This window comes from Aulostomus chinensis, chromosome 2, assembly GCF_037954235.1.
Source record: "Aulostomus chinensis isolate RoL2024-O1b breed Wild chromosome 2, RoL_Achi_v1.0, whole genome shotgun sequence".
Classification (NCBI taxonomy): domain Eukaryota; kingdom Metazoa; phylum Chordata; class Actinopteri; order Syngnathiformes; family Aulostomidae; genus Aulostomus; species Aulostomus chinensis.
In genome coordinates this window covers 20,824,005-20,843,129 of record NC_141321.1, presented here as the reverse complement: position 1 = coordinate 20,843,129, position 19,125 = coordinate 20,824,005, and the positions used below count along the sequence as shown (strand labels likewise).

At 39.7% G+C, this 19,125-nt stretch overlaps 1 protein-coding gene across 4 annotated transcripts in view; it reads left to right on the top strand.

The window, feature by feature from the left end:
* Positions 1-19,125, top strand: part of ap1g1 (adaptor related protein complex 1 subunit gamma 1) — a 21,489-nt gene extending 2,364 nt beyond the window's left edge. The window contains exons 1-23 of one of the 4 annotated variants that reach the window (XM_086183675.1): positions 752-1,053; positions 4,253-4,456; positions 4,568-4,692; positions 4,899-5,040; positions 5,318-5,414; positions 5,992-6,068; positions 7,996-8,091; positions 8,452-8,532; positions 8,611-8,709; positions 8,784-8,839; positions 10,368-10,481; positions 10,593-10,733; positions 11,160-11,214; positions 11,292-11,414; positions 12,509-12,598; positions 12,702-12,826; positions 12,967-13,071; positions 13,192-13,330; positions 13,472-13,598; positions 13,863-13,973; positions 14,070-14,230; positions 14,596-14,694; positions 14,811-19,125. In XM_086183675.1, the coding sequence (XP_086039801.1) occupies positions 4,256-4,456; positions 4,568-4,692; positions 4,899-5,040; positions 5,318-5,414; positions 5,992-6,068; positions 7,996-8,091; positions 8,452-8,532; positions 8,611-8,709; positions 8,784-8,839; positions 10,368-10,481; positions 10,593-10,733; positions 11,160-11,214; positions 11,292-11,414; positions 12,509-12,598; positions 12,702-12,826; positions 12,967-13,071; positions 13,192-13,330; positions 13,472-13,598; positions 13,863-13,973; positions 14,070-14,230; positions 14,596-14,694; positions 14,811-14,912 (2,466 nt within the window). In that variant the 5' untranslated portion in view covers positions 752-1,053; positions 4,253-4,255 and the 3' untranslated portion in view covers positions 14,913-19,125. Of the gene's footprint in view, positions 1-751; positions 1,054-4,252; positions 4,457-4,567; positions 4,693-4,898; positions 5,041-5,317; positions 5,415-5,991; positions 6,069-7,995; positions 8,092-8,451; positions 8,533-8,610; positions 8,710-8,783; positions 8,840-10,367; positions 10,482-10,592; positions 10,734-11,159; positions 11,215-11,291; positions 11,415-12,508; positions 12,599-12,701; positions 12,827-12,966; positions 13,072-13,191; positions 13,331-13,471; positions 13,599-13,862; positions 13,974-14,069; positions 14,231-14,595; positions 14,695-14,810 lie in introns of those variants that run through there. The other 3 variants (XM_086183685.1, XM_086183666.1, XM_086183696.1) reach the window with 3 other exon arrangements.

The window sequence follows — 19,125 nt, the reverse complement described above, 5'->3', positions numbered from 1 at the left end:
GCCTCAGTTCAAGGAAAATGACCAAATCAACCAGTCAGCTAAATCGGGCTGGCATGGTGTTTGTCTTCTTAAGTGCTCCTGGTGGAGTTTGAAGCCAGATCAAACAGATCAAAACCACATTGAAGAGCCATGACACAGTTGCTCCTGGTAGAATCGATCAAGACAAAAACACTTCTTTGTACACAGGCAGAGTGTTATTGGACCACCATGATGGCACCTTTGGTTGTTGGTTGATGATCTATATTGAGCTGGCGGGGTTATTAATAAGGATGATGGCCAATCAGATAGAATGGAATACTCTAGTGCCTCCCTGTTGTCTGTTGACTGCCAGGCTTTGAATATCATTCAAGTCAACTCGCATACATTTAACAATGTTAAATGATTGACAGGGTGCTTGTGGTGTCGCTGACCTTTATAGAAGGCCACAGGAGGAATGGCACAAATAATGTTGTTTGCACATTAATGTGGCGATTAGGTGATAATCTAAATTTTCAGGCATCTAAACCCATTTGAAACTGCATTTTCTCACTTTCAGTGTTGTATGTATGAAGATAAGACTCGACAGGTTGACAGCTCCCTGTAGTAATAGAGAGGTGTGGCAATTTCTATGCTTGTTGGTGGTTGTCAAGCCTTGAAAGCTGATCTAGACTTGCTCTCCAAATCTCAAGAGAGAAAAGCTTGTTTTGAACATTTCTCAGTACATGCAAACAATTCCCATATAGGAAGGAGGAGTTAAGATTTTTCATGATTTGCAAATATAAAGCAACATCAGAATTTGACATTTGAGATGCTTTTGTTTGTTTTAAATGCCTTAACCTTCTTGCTTCAGAGAACAGACTTGCAGCTTTTGTATACACGCATAGTAGAGATGTCCTCAAATGCAGCAAACGATCTGTCTTGTTCAGTCTCTATGATCACCACCTTTAAAGGGAAACCACTAATTTATTACATCAAAGTCTGTTTACAGTTATTGAGAGTATGGCGCATGCAGAAATGTATTCATAAAGCTGTTCGTGACTTCAAACCGCTGCCAACTACTCATCTGTTCTTCAGGCAAGTGGCCACATAATACACCAAACCATAACATTGCAAATTATTTGGCAGTCAAGTTGTGTTGTGGGAAATGTAGGTGCCAGGTTTTTACACGAAACTGAAAAAATAGGTGGAAAATACATGGTTGATTTTGCTCGCAGATTTAGTTTATTGGAGCTGTACACCAAATATTCCGTCTAACCAAGGTTAGTAATTCCTTGTAGAGATGCAGAAATGTATATTTCAGTTCCAGTCTAGTTCTGATGGTGATTTCCTGAGCCCAATATTGTGGAATTATTTTAAAGAGTTTAACTTCATCTTGCCAGCAATGCTCGGTGATAATAGATAGGAAATATGGCATTGTACACATGTATATGAAAATGTCAGGGGCAAGCATGTATGTCCAGTATAGATTTGAAGTTGATAAAGGGCCTATATAAACTGCAAAATTCACAGTTCACGCAGTTAATGGGGTTATACCTATTTATATCTTTGAGTCTGTGTCATCAATGGAGCAAATGATCAGTGGTTTCACTGTAAAGCATGGTCAAGTTCCTGACAGTGTTACATTTTCAAATTTTGATTATAAAAACTCAAGATCATATTGTCTGACATCAACCACAGCCATCACTAGTCTCCAGACGCAGGGGAAACATTCACTGTGCGTCAGTGAGGACACGAGGGAAAGCTGTGACAGCTGTCTGAGATGTTTTTATCCTTCAACAGAGGATTTACAAAGCAAGTGAGAGGTTGGCATGAGTGAAACATTAAGTGATGGCCTCCGTTTTTGACACACTGTTCTCAAGAATTGCTCTTGAAGTGACAGTTAAGCCACAAAGCAGGTCTAGTGGAGATGGGTCAGTAACATTGGATATGTGGGTCACGAGAGGTTTGCTTGTCATCACAGAGGAGAACATTTGGGCTGAACGGAGTGAGGCTGTTGGTCTAAGTCGCCAGTTATGAAACATCAGTTCATGGAATATAGCACAGCATAGAAAGATGTTGATGTCATAAAGTAGCGATGATGATGATGATGTGGCCACCCTGTTTCATATCCAGTGACAACCAGAAGTAGTTTTAAAGACCTTGTGTATGCTTGAGCAATACTGTGATAGTACTAAAACATTTTGATCATTTTTATTGTGATATGAAATTTTCACGCTGTTTAATCTCTTGTCATGTGGGGACAGGAGTTAAATTTGATTTTCCATGTGAGGCAATGTGGAAATTTGGAACCTTAGGACCTTATAAAAAGTCTCATGATGGGCCTATAGGGAGCAATATCTACTGCAACTGACTGGATAAGACAAACAGTGTCAATATGTTTTAATTTTAACAAAGTTTTAAGAGAGGCACAAGGTGATAATGTTTTAAGCATTACACTGGACATATCACCTGGATGCCAGTCTTGACCGATATGGAGTTGGATCAATCCATTAAGATTCTTAACACATCTTCTCTAATGTAATCTGTCACATGATAAACAAAAAAATCTGAACCTTTCATGAATAACAAATCAACCAATGTTAGTTGGAGTAGCTGGGACATCAGTGACCCTCACCCATCTCTCTGCTGCTGTTCAAGACATAATTTTAGTCAGTAGTGTGTGGTAGTTTCACATGAACACCTTCATTATTCATCAGAACAATGCTATCACTAGTTTGTTACATCAAAAGAATTTATATGGTCTCTATCCAAACACAGTGGATGTCTGGCTACCAGACATCCACTTCAGCACTATGTAGTTAGAGAAAATGGATTTGCCTGGCAAGTAATTACTATAGCTTCTGTTGCTGTAGCAACTTAATTATGTACAACATGTTACTAGATAAAAGGCCTCATGAGAAACAAAATGCACCTCCACAAGTAGAGGGTCCTCCATGAATAAGTCACCAGTTTTAGACTTGAGACTGTGATGTTGGCTTGTGCAGAAATGTCTGGAGCAGTGTCCTTGTTAGTCAGCAACGTCTTCATACTTTGTTGGCAATGACGTGTAGTACTGGAAAATAAATGAACAATGTCTTCATCACTGTGACCATATCCAGATGGGGCCGTATTCCTCTGTGTTTGTGTCTCTTTATGTGTTATTGGGGCTAACTGGAGAGCAATACACACAGCTTTACATTGAAATAAACGTAAATTAATCTGACAATATTGGGGGATATTTGGTTTTGAACTGCATGTGACTGGCAAGCAGACGGACAATAAAGCTTTTACTGTTTTTTGCATATGTGTAGTGTCAGCTAAACATAGCTTTCTGACACTATTTTCAGCACCAGTCGATCGGACAACAACCACTAAAAACAGCTTACTTGTGATTCATTAATCAGTATCCTGCTTTGTGAGAATTCTCATGGACATAATTGATGCTGGAATGTGCATAATGTGGCTCATGACCAACTAATGATTCCTCTTTGCAGACTTTAAATTGAAGAGTTAGATCATTAAATGAATAAAAATAGTGATGTGGCTGATAGTGGTATGTTACATGTATTCACTCTAAACTAAACACAGGAGAGTGTATTCTCATCACTAAGCATGTACTTATAAATATTTAATCTCTTCCCAGGGCTTAAAGCCTGTGCTGCTCTCAGAAGTGTCTCCACAAGGGAATGGAATTTCACCTGCCATTTTCCTTCCCTCTGCACTCTTGATACTCTAAAAGAAGTGCAGCACTGGGTAGTCCTGTGTTTGCAGCAACTTCTTTTAAATCAAATATTAATCATGTCATTGGTTCATGGCATCTCAGAATTTGGCCTGTTAACCGCACACTTTGATATCACATATACATATATAATCTATCTGGATAGTTTCAGAAGACACAGTCACATGAACACCAAGGTACAGGTGAATAAGAACATTTGGGTTTAAGCTGGAGATCAGAGAATGTATCTATAAATACGGCAAATACTTAATCTTTCTTAAATACATTTAAGTGAGATGTTTTAGCTTTATAATATTTGTTTTCCCTTCCAAATGTGAATTCATTGGAATTTTGTTGAAGGTTCTACGCTTTTCTTTCAAGGAGCACTGTAAGCAATATATCGCATCACTATGGTAGAGTTAAGAATATCGGCAGATCTTTACCGATTTGCAGCTTTTATTTTGATGAGTTTTCACATACTCACACCGACATTATTAAGAGTGAAATGGTTGCACTGCAGAGTCCTGTGTTTTGATGTGGTCTAACGTCAGCCTGCTTCCTTTCTTTGTTTTCCAGAGAATGCCAGCTCCGATTAGACTGCGGGAGCTGATCCGGACTATCCGGACAGCACGGACCCAGGCAGAGGAGCGTGAGATGATCCAGAAAGAGTGTGCTGCTATCCGCTCATCCTTTAGAGAGGAAGACAATACATATCGTTGCAGAAATGTGGCAAAGCTCCTTTATATGCACATGTTGGGCTACCCGGCACATTTTGGGCAGGTAAGTTGCAAAGTGGTGGGGGGATAATTGGGGGGGCAGATTTCCTTTAATATCATTCGTTAAAATCCCTTACCTTTTTATAGTTTTGTGACTGGATGATTTGTTTTCCAGCTGGAGTGCCTGAAGTTGATTGCGTCCCAGAAATTCACTGACAAACGAATAGGTTATTTGGGAGCTATGCTGCTGTTGGATGAGAGGCAGGACGTCCATCTACTAATGACAAATTGCATTAAGAAGTAAGTCAAGGCGAGAGTCTGAGTGTATGAATTTAAAATATTTGTATTTGAGGATGAATTAGTCCAGTCACCCAACCCTACTACTTAGTCTCTCTTAGTTTTCTGTACATACCAGCTTGTCTCCACATCCTCCTCCTTTTTTATTCTTTTCCAACTTTTTCTTTTGTCCACTCATCTGCATAATGAATCTCTCTTGTCCTCCCCAGTGACTTGAATCACAGCACACAATATGTCCAGGGCCTGGCCTTGTGCACTTTAGGCTGTATGGGCTCCTCAGAAATGTGTCGTGACCTGGCTGGAGAGGTAGAGAAGTTGCTCAAAACATCCAACTCCTACTTGAGGAAAAAGGTAAGCTTCGTGTTCATAAAATGCATTTGTACAACCAGTTGTGAATCAATTAACAAAGCCCTTTTCCAAGAATTTTTGCTGGATGCAAAAATATTTTTGACAGAATATAAAGGAGCAGATGACTTGCATTTCTAAGAATACTTGAGGACTTGAAAGCTAGTTAATTAATCTTACATAAAGATACAGGGATATGTGTTGAACAACCCCTCCGAAGTGAATTAGTTTTTACAGGAAGACCATTTTTCATTGAGAGCATGGTCTAAATATTTGTTGACAGGCGGCGCTTTGTGCAGTTCACGTCATCAGGAAGGTTCCAGAACTTATGGAAATGTTCCTTCCAGCCACAAAAAACCTGCTGAGCGAGAAGAACCACGGTAAGTGTCAACAGTTTTTCAGGATGCAGTTACTGGCTTGTGGGGGAGAGCTTGTCCCACACAAATGCAGATCTCATCCTATTTCCTGCCACTGATGGTGCTCAGCTCTCAACAGCTGGGCTGTTCAAGTTCTTTTTATATGTCCTTTGTAGAGGACAGTGGAATTAATGACTCTGTCAAAAACTCTGGGTCTGTGACCCTCCAAAAGCTATGACAGGCAAATATCTATCAATTAGGTTGAAAGAACCTGCGCTTATGTGACACCGTATTGAAAAATAAGCTGTATTCTATTAAGCAAATGTTTTTATTACTGTCATCTTGTGACGTTTGCTATTGAGTAATGTATTTTGTTGTCTGTGTGGTGCTTCATGGCTATAAGACGCACATGCATACACAAACAAATCACAAATGGAAAATTGAGTGTGCAGACTGATCATTGCAAATGCGGCCTATAATTTTGCCTTTCCTGTGTTTTCTAAGGTTTGTTTGGGTTTCCGTATGGACACAATTAGCTAAGTCTGCACGAGCACTTTCTCTGGTCAGTTGGTACAGCTGAATATTATCTGTATTCCTCTAGGTGTTCTCCATACATCTGTTGTCCTCCTCACCGAGATGTGTGAAAGAAGCCCTGACATGCTGGCTCATTTCAGAAAGGTACAAACAGATACTCATCTATTGATGACCTTAAAGAAAATACTCAAAATATGCATTTGTCTTAAGCTCATGTCACATTTCATTCTCCCTTTGCATACACATTTTCTTTCAGTATGATAAAGCTAACACAGTAAACGTTTTGAGGGTTACGAATGAGATACAGGTTTGGTCTGCATTCAAAGAATGTCTGTCTTTTATCTCCGACCGCTGTCTTTTTTTCCTTTGTATTTCAGCTGCTGCTGTACCTCTCCTTCTCTAGGTGTAACATAACTGTGCTAGAGGCACTACCACTCATGCTCATGATCTAAACATTATTTTGAGCTCTCTGAAAGTGAATGATTTCCAGTTTCCCTTCCCTAACATCTACCTCATATTTTTTCTGTCATTTGTCTTTGTTACAATTCCTGCATTGTGTTAGAATGAGAAGGTAAGAGGACATTCTGATCTCATAGCTGGTGCATGCTTCAAATAGTAATCACTCTTCACAGTCACCTCAGACGTAACCAGATATGTGTCTAGTAATGTCATGGTGCTTTTTTAAAAAAATCTATAATTTTAATTTCTTGTACAGTGATCATTACGATGTCAGTGTTTTGACTATTGCAAAAGATTTTTTGGTCCATTTGTCAGACACATTTCTCACAAGTATTTCATTATCATTTGTCTAATATACAACTCATTTGATTACTGTTTTTTCAAATGCAGTCGAATGGGTGTGTTTTCACAATGGCCTCAGGTGTTGTCACCAGGAACAGATAATTTCCACTATATCTGTGTCACTCTAATAATTTTCTATCACACACTGTCCTATGTATACATGTGAAGAAATTTCTCTTAAACAAAAGTAATTCAAGTACTCAAAATTGGGTGTCTTGACCTCAAGTTTTCACCGCTGTATCACTTCTCTGTGACTCCAGAATGCAGAAGGGAGCCAGTCATATATATTTAGCCTAAAAGCTAACGGTTACAAACTGCTCACAACGGCAAAACTGCCTAACAATATCTGTGTATCATCCAGTAAAATCACATCTTTTCATCCAGCATATTCAGTTGAACCAACTGGCTCAGTCATGGTAGCACTGAACTGGATTTGTTAGTTTGTTTTTAGCTCAATTCAAATTCTTAATGGATTACAGAGCATATGGCTGGATAAAGAAGACATGGGAGTCACCATTCACTTCAAGCTAAATATACATGGCTGGCTCCTTCTCTATTCTGGAGTCACAAAGATGTTATGTAGTAGGGCACGGAAACAGAAGTGAAAAAACACACCTTTGAGTAACAGCAAATGCTCTTTAAGTCCCAAATATATCCGAGAATTGACAAGCGCTGAGTTATCAGTTTGCCCTGCTTGCCAGTCTTTGTGCAGAGGTATCTTAAACCTCCCAGATCTTTCTGGTCACAAGGAGGACAAATAATCCAAACTTTCCATCTGATTTAAGTAAGACATCAAACTGTTGCAATATTGCTCGCTTGTCCCTGTCCTTGTCCTTACAGGAGATATTTGAATAATTTCAGAATCTTGAATTGGATATGAGGAAAAGTATTAATTTACTTTTGGAATGAAATTAAATTCTGTTCTTAATATCCATTGTTCTCATTTAGCAAAATTCACTAAAGTCCTGCATAAATTGTTACAAAAGTGCGTATGGAGATTCTCTTTCTAGCTTTGAGCCAAATGTTCTAACCTGATATCATAGCACTATCAAGGATTTGATTTTACAACCCAAAATGTTGTAAATATTCCATTACCTACCTTCGATGTCAAATGATTAATCACGCTACCTTTCTGCTTTTCTTGTAAGGCTTCTAAAGTAAATGAGGAATTATTAGATTTATTGATGTTACTTTGTTGACCATGGGGGGAAAAAAATAAAATACCGTGACACCACCTCTTCTCTCCTTTGCTGTTGGTCTTTTTATATAGCTGGTTCCACAGTTGGTGAGAATCCTGAAGAACCTAATCATGTCTGGATACTCTCCTGAGCATGATGTGTCAGGCATAAGTGATCCTTTCCTGCAGGTACATCTCTACTTGTGTCTGTGTTGAGATCTATGTTGTGTTATAAGAGGTCATTATTTTTTGCAGAAAGGCACCATGATATACAATGAAAGCCCAAAACTCCATGGACATTAAAAGACTAACATAAAGAATGTATTGTGAGAATGTGTGTGGAAGGAACTTTGATAGTCAAGTGCCATCTCCTGCAGAAACACCCTTGATCAGATTTTAATATACTACCAACAGCTGAGAAAAGAGCCAAATGAAAACTGTTGACCCAAAGTAAAGTCCTGAATCTTATTTATCAATTGAGACTTGTGATAATTGAGGCAAGAAATGGCACCTGTGCCTAAAACAGATGATGGTGTTTCTTTTTCATAGGTGCGGATATTGCGACTACTGCGGATTTTAGGCAAGAGTGACGACGACTCCAGTGAAGCAATGAATGATATTCTTGCACAGGTCAGAATTAAACATGTTATCTAAAAAGATCCTTCATCGAGTGTTACTCTGGTAAATATGTGGTGTTTTAACTTACAGGTCGCTACAAACACGGAGACAAGTAAAAATGTCGGCAATGCAATCCTCTATGAGACTGTATTGACTATTATGGACATCAAGTCTGAAAGTGGACTGAGGGTGAGCTCTGTGTTTAAAGGGACAGTCGGATGGAGCTCTTTTTTTTCCTTCCTAAATTCCTTTTTATCTTGCAGGTTTTGGCCATTAACATACTAGGTCGCTTCCTCCTTAACAATGACAAAAATATAAGGTAATTCCTCCATTTACAGTGCTTATTGAAGTTTCTGTGTCCAAATTTATTTCACATCATTATGAAGTTTTCATTAAATCTGTAAAAATGTATGCATTTCCTATCACTAAATAAGTATTATACGGAGGATTTGGTTCAACGAGATCTGCTGGAAACACATAGTTTTTCCTATCTGTTATTCCTGTTACATCCCCAGATAAAGTAGTTTGCGTTCTCATTTATTCAATCCATATCAAAACTCATATTGATGTGTATTACCGTATTTTCAATACGATAAGGCGCACCTTCAATAAATGGCCTATTTTAAAACTTTTTTCAAATATAGGACGCACCGCATTATAAGGCGCATAGAATATAAACGACTGTAGTGGCTGGGGTTGCGTTATGCATCCACTAGATGGCGCTGCGCTAAAGGGAACGTCAACAAAACAGTCAGATAAGTCAGTCGGTCAAACTTTATTAATAGAATACAAACCAACGTTCTTACAACTCCGTTCACTCCCAAAACAAGTTAGTGCATTCACAAACGGGGAGGGGAACTTTTCCCTGATTCAGTAAACACGTAAAAGAAACAGTCTGATACCGCTACGGTACATCAAACGTTAGTGCAATCACAATATAGTAACTCTCGAAATAGTGCAAAGCAATAACAATAACTAAACTCAACGTTGTTCAAACATTAGTGTCCATATTCACAATATCTCCCAAGCCTCGTTCAGTTGTAAACACGTGAAAGAAACACGTAAAGCTCACTCTTTCATTTCATTCCTCATTCACAAATTCATCGAATTCTTCCTCTTCAGTGTCCGAGTTGAACAGTTGGGCGAGTACGGCATCCAACTTGCCCGGTTCCGACTCGTCAAAGTCGTCATTATCCGAGTCAGTGTTGCTGTTGTTGTCTGGCAGTTCAGTGACGATACCGTGTTTACCGCTGTTACTTCGGCGATGCCCCCTGACTACGGTAGCCATAATGAACCAATATTTATCCATATATAAGGCGCATCGGATTATAAGGCGCACTGTCGGTTTTTGGGAAAATTCAAGGTTTTGGGGTGCGCCTTATAGTGCGGAAAATACGGTATATTATTTTTTGGATTCAAAATCAGAATGAATACTTGTTTTTTTCAATGACTAAAATGGTGTCTTTTCTGCACCATCACATTAAAATGTTACAAAGCATGAAGTCAGTTTAAGCACAAAGTCTTGTTCATGTATTCCAACAAGTTGGAGTTGTTCTTATTTTTCAATTAGAGTTAATGTTTCTATGCGCACATTTATTTGGAAAATGCTTTTCCCTCTCCTACTGAGCACATTAACACTTCATTTTTTAAGTCATAAAGCACCTCATGTGAGAATGAATCTGTTTCCGAGACGAGGGATGTTTTTCAAGGGTTACTGATTCATTACATTTTCAAAAGTAACGCTTCCAAATGCCCTCAAATTGGTTGCTGTGGCATCATCGAAGATCCACAAAGATATTAAAGCACTGATTCATCATTTATTTTCTTTCTTGAACTCACCATTCTAGATATGTGGCATTGACATCTCTACTAAAGACTGTGCAGACAGACCACAATGCAGTCCAGAGGCATCGGAGCACCATTGTGGATTGTTTAAAAGATCTGGACGTGTCCATCAAAAGGTGAGACTGATGTCTGTATAGAGCTTTTCATAGATGACTTAACCCCTTTTATGTATCCTTTTAAGTAGCCTTGTTGTTTCCGTCCTTAATCTACCTTTTGTTGCTATCAAGGCGTGCAATGGAACTGAGCTTTGCTCTGGTGAATGGCAACAACATAAGAGGCATGATGAAAGAGCTGCTCTATTTCCTGGACTCGTGTGACCCAGAATTCAAAGCGGACTGTGCATCAGGAGTCTTTCTAGCAGCAGAAAAGTATGACATTGACACACATTTTCCCTTACACATTACAGCTATGCTCAGCTGTACTCATTTGACAACAAATCCTGTGTGACCTTATCAAGCTTAAAGACATCACCTTCTCATTTTTCTTTGGAAGTCCTTCAGGCAGAAAAATCCAGGTTTATGATATACACTTTGTGCTGAATTAAAAGGTACACATAAACTGAATGTCATTAATCTGAATAGGGAAGACTGTCAGCCTGGATTAGAGAATCCATCCTGCTGTGGAAGAAGTGCTGAATGATGATAAAAAGAGTGATCCATCGTCTGAAAGACTATGTTGCTACTCTTTATTACCTGACAGCATTTGTCTCCTTTTTATATTATATATATTTAGATCATTCTTATGTTGATTGTCCCTCTTGAATTCTTTAAAACTCTGTGTTATTTGTGTTGCAGGTATGCCCCTTCCAAAAGATGGCATATAGACACCATTATGAGAGTCCTGACAACAGTACGTATTTGCCTCTAATTTCAGAGATCATAACAGTAGTTTGTACTTTCAGCTCACATTTCCTCTCATTGTTACAGGCAGGGAGCTACGTGCGAGACGACTCTGTTCCCAACCTCATCCAGCTCATCACAAACAGTGTGGAGATGCACGCATACACAGTACAGAGACTTTACAAAGCCCTGCTGGATGACATCTCACAGGTCAGAGCAGTTCTGCTTTGGGTTATGATCACATTTGATACACCTTTAGCTTTGATTACACAGAGTACTTGTTTGTGTTAAAGTGTAAAGCAGCTTCTAGGATTATTTACCTGATGGTGAAGTAGGACTGCGTAGATAATCAAAATTTAATTGAAATGGCAATACGGTCCATTTCAATCTTCAAATCTCAGGAAGGTGCAATATTTAAAGGCTTCCACTAAAACATATTTGTGTGATACAGATCAACACAAAAATAACACCATTTTCATTTGAACGGTTATATAATAAAAGTGAGGTTAATATAAAAATGAACATTCCTTCTAATATTTCAGTCGCAGTTCCAGTCAAAAGAATCACAACTAATTTTTTCCAAAATCGCTGCACCTTGTTGTGTTGCCCTGTCAGTTTAATACTGATGCCTCCTTTGAGCCATACAGAATGTTATCACACAGCACCAGAAGCTCAGCTGTTAGTTATAGTTTTACATTGCATGTAACACAACAGTAGGCTACTTGAACACATTTCCCAGTTTTAACATTTCATCATTGTGATTTAGTTTCTCTTCTGTAATCACAAATTAGATAAATTATCAATACTGTTGCATACCTTATCACTCTGCACCTTGCAAATGAAGTATGTTGTCTGTCACTCACTTCCAAAACAAATGCATGTATGCACTAGCCAGCCTGAGCCATCGACATCTGTCAGACAAAAGCATGGTGCTCATGAGAAATGCACTCGCAATTCTGATAAGCTGCTCCTTTTGACCATAGGGGCCGCTGAAGTCCCCGCACAGTGAATGTTTATGGTAGCTGCCTTATTGTAGTGTAAAAGGTGGACTTTTTTCTAGCCTGCCCCTTACACCCTGCTCAAATCAGGAATATTGCATCGTTTGGCATCACTGACAATAAAAGTGACTATAAAAGTGCAGTGGAGGTAGTCATAGCGCTTAATCAACACCACTAAGCGGGAAGTTGAAAGAGCAGAGCAGCTCACTCAAGGCACAGACACCATTGAGTTCACATCTGTGTCATGGAGAGGTCATTTTTACAGTGGTATTGGGGAAACTGTGAAGTGTCTTCTGTGTTCTGTAGCAACCCCTAGTGCAGGTGGCATCCTGGTGCATAGGAGAGTATGGGGACCTGCTCGTCTCAGGACAGTGTGAAGAAGAGGAACCCATCCAGGTACCTGTGGAAGAATCCCAATCAGTGCTGGCACTTGACCTAAAACTCTAGCTCTAACTCTGAGACAAAAGTGTAACTCTGGGGTTTTGTCTTTTAAATCGAGGTGACTGAAGATGAAGTTCTGGATGTACTTGAAGGCCTTCTGGTTTCCAATCTATCCACCCCTGTGACTCGGGGTTACTCTCTCACGGCCATCATGAAGCTGTCCACTCGCTTCTGCAGTGTCAAGTTAGTCACAGCCTTTTACATCCCTGCTATACGTAGAAACTTGTCAAACGTTTGCATTCCAAGACGATGTGGTTCCTCATACACACCTTAATGCAGATGTTTCCCTTCATTAACCTGTAATGTTGAAACTGTTGTTTCAGCCGAATCAAGAAGGTGGTCTCAATATATGGCAGTAGCATTGATGTGGAGCTGCAGCAGAGAGCTGTGGAATACAATGCGCTTTTCAAGAAATACGACCACATGAGGTGAACACCATCACGTCCATCTCAAATACTTTGTACCGGTTTTCAGAGCTGGAGGGTCCTCTTGGACCTATGACTGCTCCATTATCATTCCTTGTCCCTTGTTTACTCCTCCCACTGTAGGCCGGCTCTCCTAGAGCGAATGCCCATCATGGAGAAAACGGCCACCAATGGCCCCACAGAGATTGTGCAAACCAATGGAGAGACAGAACCCTCTGTGGAACCCAAACACCCACCTCCTGTTACTCAGCCAGCCAATCAGGTGAGAGCTGTTGCAATAACCTTGCTATAAAGAGTGTGCAATTTTTCACTTCAGTAACACAATGAAATGCCTGGATGAAAATATGTTGATAATGGTATATGTGACGCAAATATTTGATCATGTTTATGTGTTGGCCTTCAGGCAAATGATTTATTAGACCTGCTGAGTGGTAATGATGTGGTGCCAGTAATCCAGACCACGATGCCCCCAAAGCCTGCATCTGCTGGAGGAGAGCTGCTAGATCTGCTTGGTGATCTGTCACTAAGCGGTAGGATGCTCCAAAACTCACTCATGACCCCTTCTAGAATAAAACATACTACTTGTGATGTCTACCTTGTCTTCATCTCTCTATCAGTAAGATAGTTCTTACGCTTCATGGATTTGGTATAAATGTTTGCAAAGAATGCTCCAAATTGCCCTGCCCAAACTCAACTCTTCTGTCCTGATGAGAGATGTCCGTGTACGGGTCAGTGTTTTGTAAAGCTCCTCACATGTCCTCCTAAACCCTGGTGTGTTATGCTCTCCCTCCAAGGCGGTCCAGCCCCTACTCCTGCTCCTGCTCCCTCTGTGCCCTCATCCCAACCCTCTTTCCTCTTGGATGGCCTCTCCTCTCAGCCCCTCTTTAATGATATTGCATCTGCAGGTGAGATTCTGTTGCTCCCCTTGACCGTGAACACCCAAATGATGGTCACCATATCACTAAATATCATCTCGCTCTGCTCCTCTGATATCTCTTTAGCTATACCTCCGATGACAGCATACAACAAGAATGGTCTTAAAATAGACTTCACGTTTGAGAGAGCAAACCCCAACCCAAACATCGCAGTCATCACCATCCATGCTTCCAACTCAACAGAGGCAGATATGACAGACTTCGTTTTTCAGGCTGCAGTACCAAAGGTAAGCAGGCGCTACCTAACACCAATTGTGGAAGCCAATCTAAAACATAATCACAAATCCAATGCATAACAATATTGCTTATCATTGACTTCATTGTAAAATTTCATAAAATTCATTTGAGTGTACCTATATAATTTCAGTCATGGTCCCATCTCTATATGGGTGCCTTTGAATTTAAGTCCAAAAAAAGATGTACAAGGAGAAAATCTGTTTGCAACCAAATTTAAAGAGGCACACCGCCACCTACTGTTCTGGATGAATCCCGTTTGTAAATCAAACCTCCCCAGCTCATGTTTTCTGGGATACTATCTAAATGGTGCACCTGTTCATGTAAACCCACTAAACGGTGCGTGTGTGTATGTTAGACATTCCAGCTGCAGCTACTCTCCCCCAGCAGTAATGTCGTCCCAGCACTCAACCAGGGAACCGTCACACAGGTCATCAGAGTCCTTAACCCACAGAAGGTGAGTTTGTTCTCTACACATTATGTGAGCTTTCTTTTTTTTTTTTTTTTTATAAGTAGTAATTTTGTGTATTGCATTCTTTAACACAAACACAATCATCCTCCAAAAAATTACAGCAACAGCTGCGAATGAGGATCAAGTTGACGTACACCCAGAAAGGCTCGCCTGTGCAGGACCTGGCTGAGGTCAATAACTTCCCCCCTCAGTCCTGGCAGTGACGCGCTGCTTGGTTTGCTCTTAAACACCCCCACCAAGGGAACTATGAAAAATGATTTTTCTTTCACCTCCCTCCTTTCTTCCAACGGATCCCCCTGTGACATCACTACAGACCGCTGTCCTTGAGTTGCATGGGAAGCAGCAGAGCATCTAACAAAGGAGACAAATTCAGAAGACCCTGTTGACAGTTGACATCACTAGAGTAATTATTGGGGAAAACCCTAATCAGTGAACTTTTCTTTCTTAATTGGTTTCATAATCTCTCTTTTCTTCGTAGTCTATGTTTTGTTTTTTTTCTGCCCAGCTGGATCACTGCTCACAAAGCACATGTGCACGCCATTCACTGTGGTACGCTCCACCTCAATGCTGCAGTAGAGTCAAGGTTAAATTTATAATCAAACACACTTTGCTCCATTGATATTTATCATTGGCTTTGCATTCAATTTTATATGAAGGCAGCAGATGAAGCTTTTAAAGGTTGCAGTCCAAAACATCCTGGACTTTTTTCTTGTACCTCTGCATCCTGATTGATAGGACTTGTATACATTTTGAATTGCATTAATTTGCTGAAAGGGCATTTGAGCGTTTTTCAGATCACAATCACACCCTGATGCAAGATCAGAGGGGATGTTCTGGTTCTGGTTTTAGACCTTCGGGTCCCGTATCTAAAGGAAATCGATTTGAGCATCAACAACATTCAGGTTTCCCAACACAACCGTCTAGGAAATCACAATCTTTTTAAATTGCTATAATAAACTCAAGAGTCATCTGCTTTGCATAGTTTGAGAAGGGGCCTGAAGTTTGTTATGTTTGTGTCGGAGATCCTTTCTCTCATGTTTCTTCTCAGTCTAGCTTGCGATTCAGATACATTTCAGATTTGTGAAAGCTGGTTGAACTTGGTCACCATGCACATACATGTAAATGGCGCTTGTTATGAATGTAGTTACATGCACTGAATGCTTTCCCCATCCCTGTAAATCTTTTTTCTTTTTCTTTTGTCTTCCCATGGCTGTCTTCTTTGATGTGACACCCCTCATGTTGGCACTATTTTTGTGAAGTATGTTTAATTTCTGCAGAAAATTGACTTAATTATTTATGCCTGATATCAAAGTGATGTGCCTTTCTGACTTATCTAGATAAAAGCCCTGAACTATTTAGTTCTGTATGAACTTTGTTTATGAGCTTTGTTTCCAAGTCTGCTTGTGTGCTGATGGAGTTTTCAAATCAGAGGGAAATGGTCCTGATGGATTTTAAATGGTATGTCACTTCAATACCTTTTTTTTTTCTTCCCCTTTTTTTGTTTGTTTGTCATTTTTCACTTACTGCTACCTGGATACCCAAAGCTTTTCTGATTCTGGAAACTCACTTTACAGCAACATGATAGCAGACTTTGATTTTTTTGTCCTAAAAATGCTTTGAAATGCTTGTTTTGAGTAACAAGCCTTAAAACAAAGCAGATCTCGAAGATTATGGCAGCTAATAGATGTAACCTTCTCATAAGCTGGCTTCTAGGTTTTAAATAATTACAGAGTATAAATGTTCCGCTGAAGTGAAATATCATTAAGATCTTCCCCACCCCACCCCCCACCCCACCCGCCGTCATCGCACATGTTGATTTGAATTACTTGATGAGGTACTGGGACGTGTTTCTCTGTGGCGACTGTTGGTGTGATTTCTTGGCTCTCATCGTCTCTAAATCAGAATTCTGACCTTGCTTTCGGGGTCAGTAACCTTAATACCTCACGATGTTCTCTCTTTCTAATAACCTTCAGTGACGGTAGAGTGACAGCTTGGTTGTAGACCTGCATTGCAATCAACGGGAGCATCTGCATGAAAGAAACTATCATTTGTGCATCTCATTACTTAACAAGCTTGGCAGCGCCGCGACGCTCTGTTGAGATCCTCAGATGTTCAATCAGGCTGTAAACTTCTTTTCACTATGCTTCACGATCTAACTTCTGTGACCAAATCAGAGAGACTATTAGCTTTGGAAATATTTTTGAGCTACAATATGTGTATATGGAGAAAACTTATTTCAGTTTAACTTTTTCTGTTGTTGACAAATGCTATATTGGCTTTTTTCTGTACATATTGAGGGCTTTTACAATTTTGTCTCTTGTACTATCTTTCATCCTTTTTTTAGATACCATTTTCTAAAAAATTCCAATTATTCACAATGTGTATTGTCTAAATAGATCTAGTCAACATCAGTCTATAAAGACGTCCCTGTATCACCACTCATTCATTGTAAAAGATATATGATCTGCTGCCTGTACATTGTATATAGTTGTAAAACAAACAAAAGCTGATCAAACTAAATAAAAACCCACATGAAGACATAAAGGATTAGCTAGGTAATATAATTGTATGCATATATGTACAAAAAAAGAATCTTAAAACAATGCAATTGATCTGCATTTGATTTACTATTCTTCATACTTTATTCATGATTGGATGTGTCATTTTGACTTCTTTTACAAAGATGGCTGGGAAGCTACTTGTTAGTGGATGTTCAAATAAGGGTTGAATCTGAATGATGTACTGTACTACTGAGAAAAACCAAGCACAGTGCTGAGAGAGCTACGCTAAGCGGCCCAAGCGGCACCTCCTTTCACCTTCCCCTCGTGTCAACACCCCCCCCCCCCTCCCTCCCCCAGAGTAGCTGGTTTCTCAATCTGTTACTCTTCCAATGGGCCTTATGTGGTTTGGTGTCCTACACTGTTAACCTATCACACCTATTCATTTCCTTGCAACCTCCATATTAATTCAGGAAATGACGCCTCTTGGTCACTGGCAGTTTTCTCATTATGGCCGGTTTGATGAAACATAATTGTGTCAGAGCATTCTTGCATACCTTTCTTTACTTCCCTCCAGGTGATGGCTGATTTGATTTGCTAATGCACGGCACGATATTCCACTATCATTTTTGATTCAGGTGCCCTTCCCCTTGCAGAGTTGTAAGCCATCATGTCAAACTGATCTTAGCCCTCACTATTCTTAAATTTATGTGACAGCCAGGGTCTTTGTAAGGAAGGTAATTAGTTTATTTACTGGACCAGCTCAAACAAACCTGGGAAACCTGTGCTATGAGTTAATAACCACAAGAGGGAGCTGTGCAAAATGGAAGGGTGACGGGACGGGGAAGAAAGTTTCATACATGTCTTCCTGAATGTTTTTGTTGTTGTTTGTGTTGTCTTATTCAACCAGTATGTACCCTTGTTAATCACATCTGATCAGATCTGTCAATTATAATGTTAATTCATGCAGTTAAAAATGTACAAATGGAAACAAACCCGACATAAGTGCTTTTGGACACTAACTTATGAGGAGGAAAAGAAGGAAAATCAGCAGTGTGATCAGCATGTATGAGTGTGTGTGTGTGTGCGTGTGTGTGTGCGTGTGTTTGTGGGAGACAAAGAGAGAGAGAATGTGTGCAAGAGTGTGATTGTGTGTCTTTTTATTTAGATAGGACATGTTTGGCTGCAATTTCAACTATCAGCTTCTGAGCTGCATGTGAAAGCCGGTGTAAATAATGTCATTTCTACTATTGACCTGAGACCTTTTTTTGAAATGCAAGAAAAGTTCCAATTATGAATCTGTCACACCACCGTCATGGGTCAGTACTAACGTGTACAATAGGAATTTGTTCAGATAGTGCTCACAATACTGTTTTTAAGAGAAAGATGAAAGTGCACAGGGTTAATAAGATATTTGATTTGTTTTTAAAAAGGTGAATTCAGTGTGTCAAGGGCTTGGAAGAGCATCTGAATTACCACAATGTTCACTTTCCCTGTTGAAATAAAAAAAAAAATGCATTCATTGTATTTTGAAAACAACCTGTTGTCACCCCCTGCAGGCCTGTCATGACTGTAAAACAACATGCTCTCTGATTTGTTGGGGGGAGGGGGGAGGAATGAGGTTCAATTTTTTTTTTTTTTCCAGTCAAAGTTTGACATGTTGAACTGAATCCCAGTTCCATGGCTTCAAGGTGAGTGTGAATGTCAGACTGAAAGTATGAAATGATTCAAGATGAGAAGTTGTAAACTATTAAATGGGATATTTTCAATTTATGCTGTGTATTCTTGTCTTTGGGTTGGAGAAAATGATAAAGCAAATAAAAAGTCAAATGAAACTAGCTGAGCTATGGTAGTTTGTTTTCTTGGTTTGGGGGGAGTAGGTGAAAAATGGGAGCCGGGGCATACTTGGGATCAAATG